The sequence below is a fragment of the Neltuma alba genome, unplaced genomic scaffold (assembly GCF_004799145.2).
Source record: "Neltuma alba isolate B1F8T4 unplaced genomic scaffold, ASM479914v2 tig00012402_pilon, whole genome shotgun sequence".
In the NCBI taxonomy this organism is placed as follows: domain Eukaryota; kingdom Viridiplantae; phylum Streptophyta; class Magnoliopsida; order Fabales; family Fabaceae; genus Neltuma; species Neltuma alba.
In genome coordinates, this window is record NW_021636895.1 from 237,526 (window position 1) to 261,841 (window position 24,316).

Consider the following 24,316-nt stretch of genomic DNA (forward strand, 5'->3'; position numbering starts at 1 on the left):
CGTGATGACGTTGACATGCTTCTGTTTTTCACACCCATTCAATCCAAAAGCATAAATAAAGGGCGGTACAGTCTATGATGTGAGAGTAAGTAATTAGGTCTTTTTTTGGGGGGGGGGGTGCCCGCTTTAATGGTGAAGGACAACACCACCAGCTAGCTCCATCAAATTAGAACCCTTTCTTCTCGGTGCTGTTAGGTTGGTTAGGTTTAGTTTTCGGTTTGCGCTCCTTTAATATGTTAAAGCAACCCAGACAAATTACTCCTATTAATGCTTTGTGGTCATAATATATAATAGGGTCACTTATCACATTAAAGAGGTGATGGAGATCAATGTTATAGGAGAGTAAATACTAATTAAGTGTGTGTATACAGAAGTGCTACATAAACGGTTTACTTTGATCCTAAATATAAGATACTGATCCATTTCATCTTCTAAATTTATAATTTTTTTCTGAGTATCCTCATTGATTACGCATAGTAAGCAGTTTTTTATTAAGGATAGTTGCAACGCACATGATAAAAAAGACATAGAAAAACCAACATACATTTATTATAAATGATTAACTTAATTATTATTTTTAATATGCCTAAATTAGTGACGGAGTTGTTGTACTAAGGAGGCTGTGTGTGTATATGATTTTGGATATTCATTAGATATTAATCTATAAATTACAATATATGCATAAAAACAATATACTCCTCCGGTCCCTATTATAAGACCCAATTTGACTTTTTATTTGGTCCTAATTATAAGACCCAATCCATTTTCTCTCTTATATTTATGCATTTTTTTCCAAGATAATCCTTCTAATAATGATAGTTTTAGCCAATATACTTAATTAGCAAGGATCTTTTAGGAATAACAACACTTATTTATTATAAATAACCAATTTAACTTACTTCTTTAATCTCCTCAAATAAGTTAATTGGGTCTTATAATTAGGATCGGAGGAGTAGTTAGGAAATCAGATATAAATTTGCTGAGGAAACAACAAATGTGGGGCATTGATTAAAGCCACGATCCCACATGCTGTGTGGCCTTCCACTTTTCTGCACTGTACATGCCGTACGGGACACCCTCACACGTTATGCCCTTACATATATACACACATCAGAAAATAAATAGTGGCAGAAAATAATTTTTCAAATACTCTTCTGGTCCTTAATAGAAGACCCAGTTAACTAATTTGATTAGATTAAGGAAGTTAGATAAGTTAGTTAATTATAAGAAAAGTGACACATTTTTTCTAAAACACCATAATCATCTTTCTTAATACCCTATATTTCTCTTCTATTTGATTATGGTTGAGAGAATATTTATAGGGATAACTTAGAGAAAATTGATAAATATGAGAAATTGGTCTTATATTTAAGACCAAAAACCAACTCAAGAATTGAGTCCTATATTAAGGACCGGAGGAGTAATTCAAAATCATAATGGACAATGTGTCAGGCTATGGCATGTGATTTTAACGTAGTTTGTTTATGCTGCACTAGTGTGCCAAAATAAAATATTCCTCTGATCCTAAATACAAGACCCCTATATACACTAGTATAAGAGTCTTATATTTAAGACCGGAAGAGTAATTGAACATTAGACAACTATAAAAATATATATATTGAAAATAGATGTTTCTTACATTACTATATTTGCGCTGTTAAAAAATTTAAATTATTGTCTCGACTGTGCCAGAGTCTTTAAACTTTGGTGGTAACTACAAAAATATGGTTACAATCATTTTCCTTTTTAATTTTTTTTTTACTAAAGTATAGGTATCTTTTTATTAGAGGTACTGTCAAACACTAAATGTAAGCACTTCTCTTTTAAACTTTTAATGTATCATAAAAAAAATTTTAATTCGTGTGATGATGTTTTGTTTCAAATTCGTCTGAAAATGACTTTATTAGGCCCAGATGAATAGCTTATTCTTCATGGGTCCCCAGCCGCGGTTTGGTCCCCTTAAGAAAACAAATCCTTGGTCTAATTCAGGTGGGACTTTTTTCTGGGCCCATCTTATAATAAACTTTGGGCCGACCAAGTAAGTCCATCTTTTAACTCATTTCATTGACTCGGCCCAAAAATGCAATAGCAACCGAGAGAGAGAGAGAGAGAGATGCAAGCCCGATAAGTAATGAAGTTAACAGGTTTTTGTTTTGTTTTTTGGACTCAAAGTTCATTGTCCATTATATAAAACGTTATCATTATCATTATCATTATTATTATGTTTTTGTTAAATGCAAATTGGAAAAAATGGCAAATACTCCAACCCTATATTATTTTATTTTGGACGTTAGGAGGTCTAATGTCGGGAATGTGGCATTTCATTCTCAAGGATATTTTTGGGGAAAAAAATAAAAAACCTTTATCTATCTTTTTTATTGTTAAATGACATATATCAGTTTTTTCATGGGCCCAACTGACGTTGATATGTTTTTTTTTCCCAAAGGGTCGAATTCTTTTAAATAGGCTTAAATGTTTCCATCTCTGCATTATTATAAATGATACTCTTCCGGTCCTAATTATAAGACCAAATTGACTTATTTGAGGAGATTAAGGAAGTAAGTTAAATTAGTTATTTATAATAAATAAGTGTTGTTATTCCTAAAATATCCTTGCTAATTAAGTATATTGATTAAAACTATCATTATTAGAAGGATTATCTTGGAAAAAAATGCATAAATATAAGAGAAAAAATGGATTGGGTCTTATAATTAGGACCAAATAAAAAGTCAAATGGGTCTTATAATAAGGACCGGAGAGTACTTTGTATGGAAAAAAAAAAAAACTAAAACTAGCATCACAATACAACTCATTGTTTGGGAAAAAAGAGGCTCGTTAAGTATGCCATGTGCTCTTTTAAAAAATCACTTTTTTTTGGGTAACAAATCACTTTTAATTGCCTCTTGCATCATCACATAATATATGATTATTTGAGCCCTAGTCATCAACTCATCATACTGTATAATCATTGCCAAAAAAAAAAAAAAAAATTCAAGCTCCCATAACAATTTAAAAAAATGCATATTCAGAGATAATAATGCACTCCGACAAAAAAAATTCAGCTCTGGAATTTAAATTTACGGGAACAATAATTATAAACAAGAGATCAAATATGGGCTTTTTTTATTTTATTTTAACGTAGCTATACCATTGTCAAATACTGTATTTTAAGACATCTATACTCGGATTTATTTTTCACGAATAACATAAAAAAATTACATTAGGTTGCCTTTATACTCCTTTGATTTATAATGTAGGATGTATTTAACTAACTTGATTAGTTAACTAAATTAGATAATTATAAAAAATATGACATGTTTTTTCTTAAAATATTAAAATTATCTTTCTTAATATTTTCTCTTCATTTCCTGCTTAATTATTGTTGATAGAGTATCAGTAGGAATAATTTAAAAAAAATTAATAAATACTCCTCCGGTTCTAAATATAAGACTCTTATACATACTAGTATAAGGTTTTTATATTTAGGACAGAAGGAGTATAAGATTAATATGTGTGATAGATGTAAATTTTTTGGGGTGAAGAAATTAGTCTTAACAAAGTAGGAGGCTTTAATTCCATCACATAAGTCCGTTCATCTCGGTCCGTTGTTTCCTAGCTTGCATCGCATTTCTTGACCTCGCTCCATGGCGAAAAATTGATGTATAGTCGTGTCCAGATACTTTCATATTTATAAATGATAATCTTCGAGGGGGTTCCTTTCTTATTGTCATATTTATGTGAAAATTGCCTCCTTGTTTTTATTTTTGGTACGAAAATTAGTTTTTATTTCCACTTTCCCTCGCCCCCATCGTAATTCTCCTTCGTTCTTCTCAATTGTGGATCAAGCTGAAGCAGGGGCATCAGTTTTCACCAGGAAATGCTTGTGATCTCCTTTACATTTCTTAGTCACTCTTTCCAGTTTTCAGATCTATGATAATTTTCATTCATCTGAAGCAAATCTAAGAACTAACACAGGACGACAAGATGTATATGGCATATGGATGGCCTCAGGTCATTCCGCTTGAACAGGGACTCTGCCCCTCAATCCAGAAGATTATATACCTCAGGGTCATTAATCATCAATTACTCGTCGTATCCCCCACTCACTTCGAGCTATGGAGTGCTTCCCAGGTACGTGTGCTTGTACTTCATGTGAAGCAGTCGTTTTGTTATGAATTCGTGTTCTCCATTTTCTTGCATTAAAAGAAAAGAAAACTGAATTTTAATGGACCCAGAGAATGGATTCTAGGTTTGACTGTATTGTGGTTTTTGTGTCGGCTTCAGAATAAAGTGAGACTGGCCAAGTACAAGAGAGATTCAGATTCATTGCAAAGGGAAGGAGAAAATTTGCAGGCAGTGTGGAGCCCTGATGCAAAATTAATAGCCATTATCGTAAGTTTCCTTTCATTCGTTTGTTGAATATCTATGTAAGGCAGTTCGAGTTTCTTCGTCACATGTTTAATATACATCGTTTAGCGTGCTATTTGGAATAATCCGTAGTTTATCTTTGTGGGATCTAGCGTATCAATGTGGAACATATGCATGTTAAATCAAAATGTCAATATTGCCAAGCTGGCGTACGAAATTTTGTGCTTATTGAGGACAACGTTGTTCTTAGATGAAAGAAGAGCCATGAGACTTGTTGCTTGTAATTCAGAATAGGCAACTTGTCTGCAATATAAGTTCATTCATATCTAAAGATTGTTTTTGGTGAGATTCTATGTTTACTTTCATCTCCTGTTCTTATATTGTTCACGCTACTAATAATTTATATCACAAAGTACTATATTGTGTTCTGACTTATAAACTATTCCGTTGATGGATTCATATTTCTGTTCCTGTTAGTCTTTGATTGCTTAAGAGTCATCTTATGATGTAGATGCCCTAATGCTTCTGTATTTTCTTATGACGTTATCTGCAGACATCGTCTTTCTTTCTTCACATTTTCAAGGCACAAATCTCAGAAAAAAGAATGCATATTGGAGGGAAGCAACCCTCAGCTTTGCGCCTTGCTACGATATCTCTTCTTCTGAGTGAACAATTGCCCTTTGCAGTGAAGGATTTAACACTGTAGGTGTCACTGTCTAGGTTTTATTTTATGATTTTCTTTATCTGTATGAGTTAAGAAAATTGAACAAAAATTTCACTAGCATGATATCTGAACAGGGAGGTGGTCATATTGATACTAAGATTTTGTCTTATGTAATTAACGCAGAATGTTAGGTACTGAAAGGGAAGGAACAAAGACGTGAATGGAAATGACAATCTCTTATTAAAAGAAATATGCATTGTTGAATAATAGCAATAGAGATATAATAGGCATTGTATAAATTGTTTATGCTACTTTTTCCATGATTGACATTAACTTTGCTTCTCCCTTTGGCTACTAGAATACCTTCATTATTATTGAAACTAGCTGCACCTTAGATTTCGCTTTTTTGAAGGAGCTTGATTAACATATTTGTTTTAGGCTCGGTTTTCACTATTAAGTTATAAGTTGGAAATACAGATGGTAGAATAGCATGGAATTTTGCTGAGTAGTAGAACTGGACTAAACTGGACTAAATAAGTTACATGTTTAAAACAACTTTAGAAAGTTTACATTCCCATGATTATGTGAAAAGGCTTGTTGGAGTAACTATGTCTATCTCCCATCTTCTGAGTCTATCTATTGTGACGATTGTGTTACATGGATCCTACCACCTTTTTTATTTAAAACTTCCAATGTACCACCATTTTCGAATGCTTCCTGGAAAATGTCAGGTCTTGCGTTTTACTTTGTTCTATGTGGCTAAAAATGTGAAGCCATTCTCAGTGTTCGCTTCAGACTTTTCCTTCTATGACCTTTTTGCCAGGAGCAATATTGTAAGTGATAACAAACACATGCTGCTTGGACTTTCTGATGGAACTTTGTACAGTATATCTTGGAAGGGAGAGGTAATTTGGATATATCAAATTCAGCAATTTGCGCCATCCATTTCAATTTTACACATTTCTTCAGGCATTCAGAGAGTGCTAATGTTCAACAGATTTTTCTGTAATTTTTTGCTTTTGATGTTAGACATCATTATCATCGTTCCATCTTCTCCTGAACAGTTTGGTGGGGCTTTTGAATTTGATCCACATCCTCAAGTCATTGAAGATTCTCAGGTACCACTTACTCTAGGCAATGGCCTTTCTCCTAAAGGTCATCCCAGGGTTCTTATGTCCAACAACAATGGCCCTACAAAGTCTGCAATTGTCCAGCTGGAGCTTTGTCTTCCATTGAGGTTGCTTTTTGTCTTATATTCTGATGGGCAACTTGTCTCATGTTCTGTAAGTAAGAAAGGTTTAAAGCAGGTTGAGTCCATTAAATCAGAAAAGAGGTTGGCTTGTGGTGATGCTGTATGTGCTTCAATAGCTCCAGAGCAGCAAATCCTTGCTGTTGGTACCAGGAGAGGAACAGTTGAATTATATGATCTTGGTGAATCTGCATCACTCATACGCACGGTCTCTTTGTATGACTGGGGGTAAGCTATATGTACACATTTTAAATAACATTATTTCTCAGTCAGTTTGCTCCTCACATGCTTCCTCTACGTTAATTTTTTGTTACCATATGATGTTCTTCAATCCTCGTACTGCCATTTGCTTAATTTGTTATTTTTGTTCTATCATCATTAAATTGAAGAACAGTACATTGTAATTTGTTCTGACCATATTCAGTGCGATAAAACTTATATAGCTGAGTAGATAGAAATATTATTGCAATAATCACTTTTCCATATTTTCATAATATCACTAGATTGCGTTTCATGCATTTTGCCAATTAAGATGGTTTTGGATCTATGTCATGAAGTATGATGGGTCTGACTCTTTGGCAGATACTCAATGGATGACACTGGTTCTGTTAATTGCATTGCTTGGACACCTGATAACTCTGCTTTTGCAGTTGGGTGGAAATTAAGGGGACTTGCTGTTTGGTCTGTTTCTGGATGTCGTTTGATGTCTACAATTCGACAAATAGGTTTAAGTTCTGTATCTTCTCCAATGGCTAAGCCAAACCAGGAATCTAAACATGAACCATTGATGGGTGGGACGTCACTTTTGCAGTGGGATGAATATGGTTATAGACTTTATGCTGTTGAGGAGGAATCTTCAGAGAGAGTTCTCTCATTCTCTTTTGGCAAATGCTGTCTTAGCAGAGGTGTTTCAGGCACCAATTACATCCGGCAAGTAATCTATGGGGAAGACCGGTTACTTATTGTGCAATCAGAAGAGACTGATGAGCTCAAAATGCTGCATCTTAATCTTCCAGTTATGTGTTTTTTTTCTTTTGGGTCCAAATTCCAATTGTGTTTGGTTATGAAAATGTTTGTGCTTTGCTCTATGTCTTCACTTAATGAACACCTCTGACAAAGTTTGAAAACGTGCAGGTTTCCTATATCTCCCAAAACTGGCCCGTTCAGCATGTTGCAGCTAGCAATGATGGAATGTACTTAGCTGTTGCTGGTCTCCATGGTTTGATATTGTATGATATACGATTAAGAAGGTGGCGAGTTTTTGGTGATGTTACCCAGGAACAAAAGATTCAATGCAAAGGTTTGTTATGGCTGGGGAAGATTGTTGTCGTCTGCAACTATATTGATTCTTCCAACACGTGAGATACTTTGCTGTATCTAAATGCTGCATGTAGTTGATTCTTACAAGTTTGTTATGTCAGATATAGATTCTTTGCAGCCAATTAATATATAGCAGTGCATACTCTTGTGAAGCCTCAATTTTGACGGCTCTCCATTTTTTCCCTCATTTATGTCACCTTAGTACGGCTCTTGTGAAAGCTGATTTCTGTAACTTCCTCTGAAGCATATTGCAATACATGGAACCATTTTTCTCTTCTCCTAGTGGTTTTAAAGATCAAGGCACCGTTTTTTCTTTTTTTCCAATGTTTCAGGTATGAATTGCTCTTTTACCCAAGATATCACCTTGATCAAAGTTCATTACTCTGTCGAAAGTCACTTCTTGCTAAACCAATGGTGATGGATGTCTATCAAGATTATATACTGGTTACGTATAAACCTTTTGACGTCCACATATTGCATGTAAAATTAATTGGTGAGTTGACACCTTCAGGCAATCCAGATTTACAGGTAAATGCCTACTTTTGTTGTTTTTATTCTCTATTCTTTTTGTGAATGACACTCTTCTTTGGGACGTTGAAACTTGTTTTGATTTGTATTTGAAATTTCATCAGTGAACATTGTTTACCATACATTTTTAAGTTATAACATGGCGAACAGCTTTCTACAGTACGAGAACTTTCTATCATGACTGCCAAGAGCCACCCCGCAGCAATGCGCTTTATTCCCGATCAATGCTCTACAGAGTCTGTGTCAAACAATGATGTTTCATCAATGTCGGATTCATTAGCAAGAGAACCAGCAAGGTATGCCCTGCGAACAGCTTATATTCTTTTTGTCCTGATCAATTTTACCTCATTTAATTTATATGGTCCAATTAAAATGTCACCATTAGAAAATTCATTAAATATAACACCTCAGTATCCTATATAACCCTTTTCTTATGCCAAACTAAATATACAAAAGTTTATCTACTTCAACTGCTGCTGTGGACTAGGCATAAGAATTATATGTGCCTTCCTGCAGTTAGCTGTTTTTATCTTTATTCTGAAGGCCAGGAGAAAATATTTTTTTTCCTTTTCTTTTTTCAATATAACCTAAATTAATTTGATTCCTTTAGCCAAAGGTAACTAAGAAAGTGGGATGAAGGCTGTTCACTTTTCATGTTACATTCCTCCTGAAAATGATTTCTTTTAGGTGTTTGATATTGAGAGCAAATGGGGAGCTTTCACTTCTTGATTTGGATGATGGACGTGAGAGAAAGCTTACTGATTCGGTTGAATTATTTTGGGTTACTTGTGGCCATTCAGAGGATAAAACAAATTTAATAGAGGAAGTTTCATGGTTAGATTATGGTCACCGAGGCATGCAGGTAATTAACTGTCAATTTTTGGTCATACGAGAACTTTCTTGTGTTCGGTATATATGTCATTCTATTTTACTCGGTTTAATGCCAATTTTTGGTTTAACCTCTGGTTTATTTCCGTTTTACTTGTCTGAATATTTTATTCGTGCTTATTCATTTTTACAGGTCTGGTATCCATCTCCAGGTGCGGATCCGTATAAACAGGAGGATTTCGTGCAGGTCTGTGTATAGATTATTGCACTGACTGTTTATACGTAGTAGATTGCGTTAACCAAAATTATATTTTCTCTTCTTGCTTCTCATTGTTTCTTTTTAGTGTTTGAAAAAGACATTATCATCTGTATATTTTAGCTGGTAGACATGCAAAGGCTTCTAAAAATGGTATTTTAGGCTCTGATGCAACTTTGCTGGAGTTTATTTCTAGATTCAGTTTAGTTGCTGAGTTAGAACTCATTGAATTTTTCAGTTGGACCCGGAATTGGAGTTTGATCGTGAAGTATACCCTCTGGGACTTCTTCCAAATGTTGGTGTGGTTGTTGGTGTTTCTCAGAGAATGTCATTTTCAGCAAGCACAGAGTTTCCATGTTTTGAACCCACTCCTCAGGCACAAACAATATTGCACTGCCTACTTCGGCACCTTCTTCAGGTATTAAATTTCTTAAATTTAAACTATCATTTGGGTCCATGAAAGATGTATATTGAAGATGCACGACCTACTAAATTGCTCCTTTACGGAACTCCCTTTGGGTCCTTTCTGTGGATTAAATGATTACTTTTGTAGGTTAACGCCGATTTAGAGAGATTTGGGGCCATAGTACTGTAATATGGTTATACTCCGATGTTTTTAATGTGCTTTTTTTTCTTTTCCTTTTTTCTGGTGTTCTTTGATCCCATTCTTGATTCTTGTATTAAAAAATAAAAGATCTCGTGTAATTCTTTTCTTATTATTTCTGCGGCTGCTAGAGGGACAAAATTGAGGAAGCTTTAAGACTTGCAGAACTATCAGCAGAGAAGCCTCATTTTTCACATTGTCTTGAGTGGCTTCTTTTCACAGTATTCGAGGCAGATATATCCAGGTACTTTCAATCTCGTTATGCTAAAACGAGGGTTTCAGGTTTTCCAGGTCCTTGTTTCTTCATGGAACATTCCCCCCCCCCCCTTCAATTTATTTTGTCTTGTCTGGTTACTCTCCAATTGAATCACTGCAGGCAAAATGTAAATAAGAACCAGATCGCTGTGTCTAAACCTGCTAAACGCTCTCTTCTGGAGAAGACCTGTGATTTGATCAGAAGCTTTCCAGAGTACCTTGATGTTGTTGTAAGTGTTGCAAGAAAAACCGATGGTCGTCATTGGGCAGATTTGTTTGCTGCTGCTGGTAAATCAGCCGAGTATGTCCTTCAAGCATCTATTTTCCTCATTCTTTCTTTATTTACCTTCAATTTTAATTGTAACTAATGTTTAGAATTGTACTTAAGAAGTTCATTATACCCTGTCTTGTAAGAAAAGGGTAGACTTGATGATCTCTAGTTGTTTACTATTATCTAAATTTATACTCAATTAAAGAACTGTTCTTCTGCAAATATCTCGTGGACAATATCTCGTGGATTTCTGCTGGATTCTTTTCCCATGGCACCTGTCACGTAGTTTTCCAACACGTCAGGCTCTCTCTCTCTCTACACCAGAACACTTTTTTTTAATGGGAATAGAACACTTAACAGAAAGCAAGTGGTTTAGCACTATGAATAGACTGGGGAAAGCAAGTCTGACAATGATCGCACTTCTAATTTATAAAACAACAACGGTTTAGCTGTGCAGCTATTTAGAATGACACATCTCTGCTATCTTGAATAAAATCTTATTATGGCAAAATGTAAAGGAATATATTAACTCCCCCATGATTTTTTTTTTTTTTTTGGGGTTGCTTCTCCTAAATGAAGTTACCTGTGTTTTATCTTAGTTCTTAGTGTAAAGTGTAAACTATAGGGCTTGTTTTATTGTTGTATTTTAATTGTATAAATCATTTTTTCCCCCTTCGTTTCTAATAGACTGTTTGAGGAATGCTTTCAACGAAGATGGTACCGCACTGCTGCTTGCTACATACTCGTAAGCATGAGTACCTTTTTCTTATTGTGTGTCTATATCTATGTATATTATTTTTAATTTTTATGCTTAACCTGTGGAAACGTTATGGCTTATTTGTTTCTTCTTTTTTAATATATCTTTTTTCTTTTAATGTCTAAGTCCTTCTCTTCAGAAGAGGGAATCCTGATCTTTAGAATAAATGATCAATTTATTCCATCTTAAATATAACAGGTGATTGCTAAACTTGAAGGCCCTGCTATTAGTCAGTATTGTGCTTTAAGGTTATTACAGGTTTGAGCTAAACCGTTTTGCTTATTTTATCTTCATTAACGTTTGATCAATTAAAGCCATATCAATGATGAGGATTGCAAAATATATGCAGGCTACCCTTGATGAATCTTTGTACGAACTTGCTGGGGAGCTGGTACAGTTTTGAAACTAGGATTACTTATTTATTTGGTTGATCAGTAGCGTGTCCTTTACAGAAGAAGCAATACCTTTTCCTTAATTATTTGTTTTGGGTCATCAGGTGAGGTTCTTGCTGAGATCTGGCAGGGAATTCGATCATGCATCAAGTGATTCTTTGTCTCCTAGATTTTTGGGTTACTTTATTTTTGGTTCTAGTCACCAAAGGCAGTCATTGAATAAAAGGTAGATGTACACATAGTGAATGTCCTTTGTTTTATTCACAGCATGGATATCATTAGCACCAACCATCCTAACAAGCTTTTTTTCGTTCCAAAATCAGCTCCTCATTCAAGGAGCAGAGTGCCCATGTTACCTCTGTTAAGAATATTTTAGAAAGCCATGCTAGCTACTTGATGTCTGGGAAAGAGCTCTCAAAGCTTGTTGCATTTGTCAAAGGAACTCAGTTTGATTTAGTGGTAAGAAGATTGCTAGTTCCTTTATTCCAATCTCTCCCTCCGGACAGATTGTTTTCTTTTGGTTAAAAGTGGTTAAGCTGTTTAATGGCAATCAATTGCAGGAGTATCTTCAACGTGAAAGATACGGGAGTGCTCGGCTTGAGAATTTTGCATCAGGGCTTGAACTAATAAGCCAAAAGGTTTGCTTTTAAGTTGTAGCGGCTTAATAATAAGTTTGTTTGCGATGCTACTTTCTTCTTTTCAATACCCTCTTTATGAGTTGTGATGATGTTGCCCAACTTTGTTGTAGCCTGAAGTTGGAAAAAAATGCAAGGGTTTGTTGGGTAACTTTGTCACTATGGATTAATAAATCCACTCAGTTGCACTCTAAAATCTCTTATGACATTTTAAGAAAAGCGATGCTTTCCTTGTTTCATAAAGCATCAATAATAATTTAAGTACCACTTTTCTTAAAATGTCACAGGAAAGTTATCAATCAAGGAAGTTACACACACACACACAAAGACGAAGGATAGCTGGGGGAGTTATCAATTGAGGTCCTTTGGTGAATACTATATTAGAATTGGTTGCAAATGGAGCATAATAGCATTGTGTAATTCATATAGTTGACCCCATTTAATGGAAAAAAATAATAAGGCTGCTTGTTGCTGTTTATGCTTTCCTTATCACATTCGAAGCAGGCCTTGAATTGTCACCAAGTTCTCTAGATTATTTGCAGCAATGTCCCCCCCCCCCCTCTTTTTTTCTCCTGCTTATTGCACGCTCTTGTGTTCTCAGCTTCAAATGGGAACATTACAGAGCCGATTGGATGCAGAATTTCTTCTGTCACATATGTGTTCTGTCAAGTTCAAAGAATGGATAGTTGTCTTGGCGACTCTCTTGCGCCGATCTGAGGTATGTTTGATGCTAGATAATGGTTTCTAAGATTCTTAGGACATGATATTTTGACTTTAGTATAGCAATTTAAACTTTTTTGAATTCTAAATGAAAATTCTTGTTAATGGGGCTAACTCCTTTTTAAACTTAGTTTGAGCATCCGCTGGACAAGATTACCTTCTGGCATCGGTTAAGTCCTGGCTGTCTTAATGTTCTAAGTTTTCCCACTTAAAAAGTATTCTACGGCTAAATTTGTTGTGAGCGACTACTTTTCAGATGTCAATGACTGAAAATCGGATATATTCTTTTTCTTTTTTGCAAAGGAATAATAACAATGGACCCAGCATTCTTTAGATTTTACATGAAATGAACCCAACATCTGCTTTGTTGTTCAATATATTACCAACTTCATTAGTATCATAGCAATTTGGGAAAAATAGCATTGGTGGAATTGTTTGACAAAATTCAACATGGTTAGCAGATACGACTAAATTTGGATGGATTAAAATGCATGACAACATTTTAAGCTGGACTTTGTAGAAAGATGTCTTGTGCATTTTAGTGAATCAAAAAAATGTTTTAAGGCACAAATGGAAGAAGGATATGCCAATCTTTCGCATGCCATGAAAACTGAGTTTCTCAGTTCACCGGAAAAAAAAAAGGTTTTTCATAAATTTTATCCCCTTCCCTGTTGAAGAGGTTTCTATATCTGAGTCTGAGGATAGGTCTTGACATATTTGAATCATTCATGGTTTAGCAGCCATTTGGCTGTAATTAACTTTCTCGACCATTGCGTTTATTTTATTATTTCTTTTTTGTTGGGGTAAAATCAAGGTTCTTTTTGATCTATTCCGACATGATGTTCGGTTGTGGAAAGCATACAGCAATACCTTGCAGGTATGACTTTTCCATTTCTCAGCATGAATTACGATAACAGAACAATAATACTTTGTTAATAAGAAAAAATAATCTCCTGCTGCCTCTGGTTATCTATGCTGTACAGTCGCACGCGGCATTCATTGAATATCATGATTTACTGGAGACCTGGCAGAGAAACTTTCACCTGTTGGAAGTGTGGATGGGAACTGAAAGAAGATTTGATTTTCGTAGAATTTCTCTGGTTCGTAATGGTTTCCTGTTGAAGTAATCTAGACCAAGTGACTGAGAAGATGTCACACGCAAAAAGAATTTACTCTCTCTTTGATTGTGGGGGCCAAGAAATTACATCTATATGCTGGGTTCACACAACATATTATCCATGCTTAATCCAGTGAATAGGGAATTGTATTTTTAGGTATAGAAAGAGGATAGAAATTTCTTTAGGGAGGCTTGTTTATGACTGAGAATTCCATTATTATTCTTTTTTTTTTTCCTTTAAATTTTTGGCCTATTCACAGACGGCAAGACGTTTTTGTAGGAGGATGAATAGATCCACATGTATATATTTCTTTCTGCTCCTGGTGAGCTTTAACATTTATAGTGGGATTTATGCAACTTAATTTTTTTCCCCACTTTTGATGAATAAAGAGATAGCACAAGAGACGTGGAGAGAGGAACACGTAGCAGAAGTTAGGCATATCTGAAATGTTTCTGCAACCTTTCTCATCGCTGATCTCGTCGTCAAAACTGGAATTATTCTTTATCAACACAACAAACTAATCTTTCTTAGAATATAAAAATAAGAGAGATTAGGGTCCGAAAGAGAATTTTCACGAGCAAACTAGTTTGTGACCCGAGTTTGCTTATATGCGTCATCCATGTGAGAATTTGAAATATTACGAAGAATGCGCGTTACATTTAAGAAGCACTGTAATAGTAATTTTAAAAATAACACGATGACTTTTAAGTTCTTGTAGCATCATAATTTATGTGTTACACGAAGACATTTTTAAATCTGACTTTGTCTAAATTCAAGGTGGTCCGAAGATGGCCCTTGCCCAAGCAAAATTGGATCATGTAATGCAATGAATAAAATTTCTCATTGCCCTTCTGATGAAAAAATAATTATGCTTTTGACTCTTGCATCAAAAAATTATTTATTCCACTTAATACTTTTTAATTTGAGTTATCTCAATTAGGTATGCTGAAATTTGAATATATATATATACATATATATCTGTATGTATGTATATAAACAAACACAAATACGTTAACATTTTATTTAGAGCGTTTAGTATTGAACTTTGTTCTTCAATTGACATTTTGTTTCCGAAGAACATAATGCATATAAAAACTATCTCTTAACGGATAAATTAGAACAAAAATGTAATAATTTAGATAAAAGATGTAAAACTCAAAATCTAACTGCTCTCATCAAACTTGAAAATTTAAGTGCTTTATTTGATTGAGATTGCTGAAAAGATCAAAATTTGTATTTTCATTACTCGAATCTCCGGACAATTTGATTGTCAGGGAAACTCTTTTATGTGAACTCACATCAACATACAACAGCATCGAACAAATGATTTGTAATACTTAGGTTTGTTCATATATATTCCAAAGCAACAAGTCTATATGCACGCTTGTTAGGCTAGCTAAATGAACCGCCACAAGCTGGCCCTTTCGGCAGCTCTTACCGCTGAAATTTAGAAGATTTGATGACAATAAATTGCTTACAACAAGAGAAACATAAATTATAGGCCTACCAGCCAGAGCTGATGGGCTCAAAATGCATAGTCTTGCTAAACCAGAAGAGCAAATGGCTGCAACCTTGCCTCATCATCTTCCTCGGACTTGATATAAAATAATTCCCACGCTTGACTCATCTTTCAGTTCAAGAATCATTCCTGCATCAACCCAAAAAAAGTTCAATTTTTTATTCAAACTCATCAATCACCTCAGAATTCTCGTCAAACAGATGGGCCGTGGGCGTACATGCATGTGTGTGCAGGTCATGGTAAACAAAGGAAAGTAAAATTTGAAAAGTTAAAAAAAAAAAAGGAAAAGAAAAGAAAAAAAGAGAGCTTACTTTTTAGGTCAGGTCTTTCACCATAGCGTACGCTAGTAGCTTGAACAAAGGACTGATAAGAAAGGCTTTCCAATTCTCTATCTGCATTGAAAGTCATCGAAGATGGTGACACGGTGATGAGCCTTCTATATCTCTGGATCTTCTTTGTTTCTTTTGCGTAAAAAACAGAGAACAAGTAATTCCATCCACGTTCAAAGGGATAGATCAGTGTAACTTTAGTTCGTTAACATGTGAAGGAGTATAAAATAAAGGTCGTACACTTGCTCGCCGGATTTCGCTGCTGACTCTTGGTGATTCGGGAGAAACTGTTGATCAAATAATCCAAAAGAGACCAAACGAGGAGGGCAATGAACCTAACGAAGAATGTTAGATCTATTGTAGACACAATTCCCAGAGGGCCTTTCACCAGCACTGGACGTTTCCATATGACCTTATTTTTCCGCCATTGGTGCTGTCATATTTAATATTGTGCCACAGCTATTTGATACGCTACCTAACAGATTTAAGTTGACTTATTCAAGAAAGGGGAAGCGTGGCAGAGAAAAATCAGATATGGAATAGTTGTTTCTCAATATTTTTATTATTATTTTCTGATTTAAGTTTCAGTTGCGAAATAAGTGGGATACCCCACTTTAACGTTAGAATTAGTTCCAGATTTAGTTGCTGATTGTTATCCTTGAATTATTAGTATATTCTCTCTCTGTAATTCATTATAAGAAGGCTCTTTAGCCTCAGGAGTAAGAGACGACGTTTTCAGAGAGTTCACTCATATTGGAGATACTCCTTTGGTCTTTTAGAGAGTATTGTGAGATACTTGCAGTTTTGTCTATTAGAATTTTCCCTTTCGTACTCCATTTTCCTGTTATGCTATTTTTCAACGCCTGGTCCCTACCTCGGTGGTTCTGATCTGGTGTTGGGGATTAAATAGTTAGCATCACTAAATACCACTGAGGCCAACTGGAATCAGATGTTCATGATTTTTTGGGTAGCTGGAAAAAGAATACAAACTGCAGGGAGTAGTGCCTGAGACTAATGCTGCAGTGCGTCTCCAAAGCTTAGTGTTAACGCGCAAAGCAGAGGAGGATGATGAGCTTGATACAAGAATTGCCCAAACCATTTTTGATGAATTTGCTCAGGTGTTCACAGAACCCAAGTCATTACCACCAGCCCATGGAAAATACCATGCCATCACATTACTTCTAGGTTAGCCGCCACCCAATCTAAGGCCTTATCGGTACCCCCATTTTCAAAAAGATGAGATAGAAAATTAGATCTCAGAATTTTTGAGCAGGGGGTTTATTAGACCCAATTTCAGCTCGTTTGCTAGTCCGGTACTGTTAGTTAGCAAGAAGGATGGGTCTTGGCACCTTTGTATTGATTATCGGTGTCTCAATTAGATCACCACACCAGATAAGTATCCTATTCCTAATATCGATGAGCTATTAGATGAACTACATGGGGCTACCTATTTCTCAAAAATTGATTTACATTCTGGGTATCATCAAATACTTATGCTGCCATCGGATATTCATAAAACTGCTTTTCAGACCCATTCAGGGCACTATGAATTTGTTGTGATGCCATTCAGCCTTATGAATGCACCAGCTAAATTTTAATCCATTATGAATGATGTGTTTAGGCCATTTCTAAGAAAATTTGTGCTTGTATTCTTTGATGACATATTGGTGTATAGTGCAACTGCCCAACAACATTTGCAGCACCTCCGTATTGTGTTTCAAGTGTTATTACAACAACAGTCCTTCTTTGCTAATGCAAAAAAAAAGTTCTATTAGGCAAACTCGAATAGATTACTTGGGGCACATTTTCTCAAATTAGGGAGTGGAGGTAGTACCAGAAAAAGAGGCAGCAGTTCTGAATTGGCCTGTTCCCAAAAATGTTAAGGAGTTGCGTGGATTTTTGGGACTCACAAGTTACTATCGACGCTTCATAAAACACTATGGCATGCTAGCTCGGCCCCTGACGGACTTGACTAAGAAGGAGGCATTTGAATGGTCCGACCAAGCTCAAAAAGCCTTTGAAAAGTTGAAGGTTGCTTTGACAACGACTCCTGTACTAAAGTTGCCAAATTTCCAACTTTCCTTTACAGTGGAAAGTGATGTATCTATGGATGGAGTTGGGGCTGTGTTAATACAAGAGGATCACCCTATTGCATATTTTAGCAAGGGTTTCTCTTTTTCTAACCGTTTCAAGCCAGCATATGATTAGGAACTCCTAGCCTTGGTCTTATCTATTCAGAAGTGGAGACACTACTTATTGGGACGTCGTTTCTTTGTGCAAACTGACCATTACAGCCTCAAGCATCTCCTTGATCAGTGAGTGTTGAACTCCACTCAACAAAGGCTATTGATTAAACTACTCCCATTTGACTTTACTATCATTTAAAAGTAGAGGAAGAACAATGCAGTTGCTGATTCTCTCTCTCAAAAACCATTGGTAGCAGAATTGATGCAAATAGTCATTACTATGGTGGAAGACATTAATCAACTACCTCAAGCATTGCTGGATGATTCTAAGACAAAGACAATAATTGAAAAGTTATAGCAAAGCCTGGACCCACTCTCCAACTACAGTTTAGTCAATGGCAGATTATACGACAAATCTCTATTGGTCATTCCAAAAGGAGGCTCTTTACGGGCTAAATTGATGGAAGAAGCCCATACCACACCAACAGGAGGACATAACGAGTACCTAAAAACTTTGAAAAGGCTTAGTGCACACATTTATTAGAAGGGCATGAAGAATGAAGTAAAACACTTTATGCAGCAATGCACAACCTGTCAACAAAACAAATATCAAACTCTTCCACCAGCAGGCCTACTCCAACCTCTTGCTATCCTTGAACGTATCTGGGAAGATATATCTCTTGATTTCATCACTGGCCTACCTAAATCAAGAGGCTTTGATGTGATTTTGGTGGTGGTTGCCCAACTTGGTAAATATGCTCATTTTCTTGCATTATCCCATCCATATACTGCTAAGTCTGTAGCTAGAATGTTCTACCAAGAAATAGTCAGGTTGCATGGCATGCCTAGATCCATTGTTTTAGATTGTGATTCTCTTTTCCTAAGTGCATTCTGGCAAGAACTCTTTCATTTAAGCCAAACTCGCTTAAATATGAGCACTGCTTACCATCTTCAAATGGACGGTCAAACTGAGGTTGTGAATCGCTGTTTGGAGACTTACTTGAGGTGTTTCACTCATGAACAACCCAAGTTATGGAGTAGATTCCTTTGTTGGGCAGAATTCTCCTTTAATACAAGTTTTCATGCATCAGCCCAAAACACTCCCTTCAAGCTAGTATATGGGAGGGACCCTCCTCCACTCCTTCCCTATGTCAGGGGGGAACTTCAATGGCTGAATTGGAAGAACAATTGGAATTGAGGGATGATATGCTCAAAATTCTGTGAGAAAATTTGTTAAAAGCTCAAAATCGCATGAAATTGCATGCTGACCAATATTGTAGGGATCTTTAATTTGTACCAGGTGATATTGTTTGGCTGCGTCTCTGACCTTACCGTAAAAAAAGTTTGGCCAAAAGAAGATTTGAAAAACTTTTCTCCAAGTTTTTTCAATGAACAAAAAACCGGATCGAACACTAAACCGGTCTAGATAGTGGGTCAATGGTCAATGGGTTAGACCGGGGTCAAACCGGTCATATTAAATTTGTAAGAGTAAACCATTGGGATATCAAGAAAAACATCTCTTAACTAATGACCACCTAGAACAAAACCCCTAAATATGATATATCGCATGCTATATCCCATTTTATTTAACAAACTGGTCATTTGGATAAGCTGCATAAGATTAAAGGAAGCATTCAATATATATGTATGTGTGTGTGTGTGTGTAAATCTAGAAGCGAACATTCAAGTTGCTAAAGTAGCTCCACAAGAATGTAATAGAGGTTACCATATAATTCCACTTCTAACTTTCGATGTCAATGACAATTACAAAGAAAATAATCAAGAAAAATTATTCCTTTATGCAAACACAGAATATCCTTAAGCAGATTTCAAAATACAAATCCATGGAATCCAATCCATTGATGGGTTCAAATTTCAGAATACAATTAATTTTCACAAAATATCCTCAAGCAGAAGCAGAATCCAGATTCCAGAATGGCAAAATCAAACCAGAAAAATAAAAAATGGCAGAGACTATTAGCTTACGACCTCCAAGTTCAAACAAAAAATAGGTGAGTCTGTGAGAGGCCGAGAGATCAGAAACTGAGAGTGAAAGTGACGGTGAAAGATTAGAGATTGAGAAATTGGGAGTTTGGACTTGGGAGAATTTAGATTGGTGAGCACTCACTAACAAGTTAGATCGGCGATGACAGGGCAACGAGCTTCAGGCAAGATGAGGCGAGGCGAGGCAATGACAGGATGAGGAGCTTCAGGCATCAAGATTGGCAATGGCAGGCAGGGCATTGAGGAGCTTCAAACGAGGCAGGGGACAAGCTTCACACGAGGTGAGGGAAATGCGAGCTTCAGGCGATGGCACAGCAACGACGACGTCTCTGAGAGTGACCAGTCAGGCCGAGAGACCGAGGACGGAGCAGTGAGCATAGCACGGCGGCAAGATTCAGTGATCTTGGGATCGGGGAAGGAGACTGAATGAGGAAGAAGGAGACTGGGGGGGTTGAGCTGTCGAGGTCGAGTTGAGGGTTGAGCTGTTTTGGTTTGGATTCGTTTTTTTTTATTAAAAAAAATCATCATTTTTGGGCTCTGGATGGGGCAAATAAAAAAACCGAATAAACCACCTAAACCGGCGGTTTACCTAGTTTAGTACTAGTTCTTACCGGCTCAACCGGTTTACCACTGGTTCAATTGCAGGCTGGTTCTTGACTTAACCGAGACCGAATAGCAGGCCAGTTCGCCGGTTCACCGATTCAACTGGTCGGTCTGGTCTGATTTTTTTTTCTAGTTTTTTGGACCCTATAAGGTATTACGACGTGTGGGACAAGTGTCCTATGGATTAGAACTCCCTTCAGATGCCAAAATCCACCCAATTTTCCATGTCTCATTACTCTGTCCCGCTTACGATCAAACCCTCCTAGCAGTCCAGCTCCATTACCCTTATCTGCCGATATGGAGTTACTGCTAACTCCTTTGAGAGTGCTCAATCACCGGTGGACCAATTATAGAACACTGGAACTACTTATTCAGTGGGAAAACCGTTCTGAAGAAGATTCCACATGGAAGGAATATGACTCAATTGCTGCCCAGTTCCCCCATTTTCGCCTTGAGGACAAGTCGTTTTTCCAAGGGGGGGGTTAATGATGCGCTACCTAACAGATTTAAGTTGACTTATTCAAGAAAGGGGAAACGTGGTAGAGAAAAATCAGATATGGAATAGTTGTTTCTCAATATTTTTATTATTATTTTCTGATTTAAGTTTCAGTTGCGAAATAAGTGGGATACCCCACTTTAACGTTAGAATTAGTTCCAGATTTAGTTGCTGATTGTTATCCTTGAATTATTAGTATATTCTCTCTCTGTAATTCATTATAAAAAGGCTCTTTAGCCTCAGGAATAAGAGACGACCTTTTCAGAGAGTTCACTCATATTGGAGATACTCCTTTGGTCTTTTAGAGAGTATTGTGAGATGCTTGCAGTTCTTTCTATAGAATTTTCCCTTTCGTACTCTATTTTCTTGTTCTGCTATTTTTCAATGCCTGGTCCCTACCACTATTATATAATCAGAGCTGGGTTTTGTCTTACAGTATAAGATGAAGAAGAAATAATGAGAGACGAAGAAGAAGCACAAGAGAGAAGCTTCATAGTCAATCAATTGGTACCTTTGCATGTCAATGCTGTCATTTGTTCATTTTCTGGCTATATGTACATGGACACACACTGCCCAAAACCCCTATGACTTACACCGGAAAACAAAAAATTAAAAGATATACACCTGCGAGAAAATGTTCAAAAATATTAGTTCATAACAGCATATCAAAAGATCAATTGAGAAAATCTAAAACGTACGTTGATATTGAATGAATCATGAGACTTTGTCAGCCCAAATAGGTAAAATAAGTCCCTGACTAGAGCTTAGGAATCTATTTTAGCTCCAATGTGTCCGTTGGCTTCATTATCCAATTCTCGATCCAACCCAGAAACACTAAGAAAGCCAGAAGCCTTATCGCACATTGAAATCTGCAAAACTTTTCAAGTGAATAATGTGATCTCTTCACCATTTCTGGTGCCACCACCGTTCTCTCTCTCAATTAATTGCTTTCTCTTTGTTTGATTAACGAGGTAAGTGTTTGGAAGTGTATAGGGAAGAGTTTTTGATGTGGGAGAATGGTATGATTAATCCACAATCATGATGTACAAAATTGAAACTGTGAAAGGGACACTAAGAAGGAAAAGAAGCATGGCTCATGAACTGTTTGGAATGTTAAAATCAGTAAATAATTCATCCAAGATATGGCGTGGCGGCTCAATTCATGTAGGACTCCCATTTCATGAGTCAACTCATTGCAATTTGACATATTTCATTCTTTAACAAGAATGACTTTGACGATAGTACTTTCGTAATTGCAATTATATCCTAAAAAATTTCATTAATAGTAAACATTAAAATCTTAATTACTTGCAAATTATTGGGAGTTCTCTAGAAAACTTAAACGTCTGATTTACGTACAACTAATATATTTTCATAGATAATTTAACATAGTAATTCGCAGTCATTTAGAACTTAATCGTTAGCAGATTAATTGTTTGGAATAAATATCGGGAATTTTTTAAGCCATTAAAATTTGACATAAGTGGAAAGTCAAACATAGCGGTTTGCAACCTGTCCCAACGAAAAAGGCATGAAAGAATGAGGATTAATTATATATGAAGTATGCTCCACAGTTTCATGCTTTAATTTCGATTATTTTAGTTTGTATTTATTTTTTTGACCAATACAATGCCACGAGAACAGATTATGTAAATTAAATAAAGATAGGATTGAGAATTATCTGATTTAAATGAGAACTGAATGAGATAATATAGTTTACTCTGTATAAAATAAATTATTTAGATTTAATTGTTGAAGAAAACTGTAATTTCATTGGAACGGGATATAATTCATTTCAATATCACTAATTAATTCGATAATTTGGTTATGAACATATTCCTTGACAACACCGAAGAATCGCAGTCTTTTTTTTTTTTGGGGGGGGGGGGGAAGCAATCAACAATCCAATCTAATTATTTTTTCCGTTTTTGCCATCGTCCCGATCTGATTAACATTATCCAAATTAGTTTCTTTATATACAAAGTGTGGGAGAATGCAAAATCCTCGTGTCTCCTAGAAGGTTGCTTGTGTCTGCATTATGCGCACCTGTGCTCGAAGCGTGTAGAGGGGAAGTAAAAAGAAAAATCAGAGTCAACTACCCATAAATTTAGGTTAATATACTATCTCCGGTTCTTAATATAAGACCTTATTTGACTTTTATTTTAGTCTTAAATATAATACCCCAATCCATTTTGTCTATCATATTTATACTTTTTTTTTCAAGATAGTCCTCATAACAATGATAGTTATAGCCAATAAACTTAATTAGTAAGGATATTTTAGGAAAAACAACATATATTTATTACAAATAACTAACTTCTTTTCTTAATCTCTTCAAATTAATCAACTAATTCTTATAATTACGATCGAAGGTAGTATATATATTAAAACAAGTTATTATATTGAAATTATTACTTCCATATTTCTTAACGCCACTTAAAAAGAAAATTTCTGAAAGTTGTAATTATTACTGATGATATAAATTACGAGTTATATCAAAAGAACGCTTGGAACAAAAACATTCTTTCTCGAATGTGATTAATATATTCTAACTAACAAACTTTCCCTCAATATTTATGGAGATCACAATTATGACGGTGTAATTTGTTTTGTTTAAGGATAGGATTTGCTTTCAATAAAAAAGATCATGTCTAAAAGGCTAGGGGTAACGTCCAAATTGTAAAAGACAAAGTGGAATGTGAGATCTTTTTTCCCCACCTCTTGATTAAAGAAGGAAGCTATCATTCGATGAACACGAAATACAAAAAGAACAAGACCGCAGTCTGGACCCCTCATGTTTCATCAACCTCCTCCGAGGAGCAAAAATTCCATGTAACACTGTGAGCTAATTATTCTATGTCGTGGTGGGTATTATCTAATTACTCATTAAAAGGTAATTAAAGTGCATTATTGTCGGTTAGTTGTAATAATATTCCTTATATAATTCTGCATCTTTATATGGAATATGGCATAATATATATATATATAGCAAACTCTCGACGATTTTACTTGAACGCCTTAAATGCGTATCAATAATCCGAGCTACAGAGATGAGGTCAGGCTTTTCATGTTGTATATATACACTATTCTCTCCAATCCATGATTAATTAATTTAACATAAATTGACGTAGTTAATTAGTTAGATGTAGTTATCTTTTTTGTATAATATCAAAATTATCCTCAATAAAAATTATTAGTTAGAGGAGTTCGATTT

The 24,316-nt window shown here is 35.7% G+C and overlaps 1 protein-coding gene across 1 annotated transcript; it reads left to right on the plus strand.

Annotated features, from left to right (window-relative positions):
- The first annotated feature begins 3,716 nt into the window (after window positions 1–3,716).
- On the plus strand, window positions 3,717–14,326 carry LOC114726764 (RAB6A-GEF complex partner protein 1-like). The gene is given in 24 exon segments (XM_028913462.1): window positions 3,717–4,131; window positions 4,285–4,392; window positions 4,922–5,070; window positions 5,856–5,937; window positions 6,097–6,509; window positions 6,864–7,296; window positions 7,416–7,639; window positions 7,934–8,129; window positions 8,280–8,425; window positions 8,817–8,991; window positions 9,151–9,204; window positions 9,452–9,631; window positions 9,949–10,061; window positions 10,194–10,373; window positions 11,031–11,088; window positions 11,299–11,358; window positions 11,450–11,491; window positions 11,597–11,718; window positions 11,816–11,951; window positions 12,053–12,130; window positions 12,729–12,845; window positions 13,662–13,724; window positions 13,831–13,864; window positions 13,867–14,326. Coding segments are annotated over 24 exon segments (3,360 nt in total). The 5' UTR covers window positions 3,717–3,984; the 3' UTR covers window positions 13,917–14,326.
- Window positions 14,327–24,316: the final 9,990 nt, after the last annotated feature.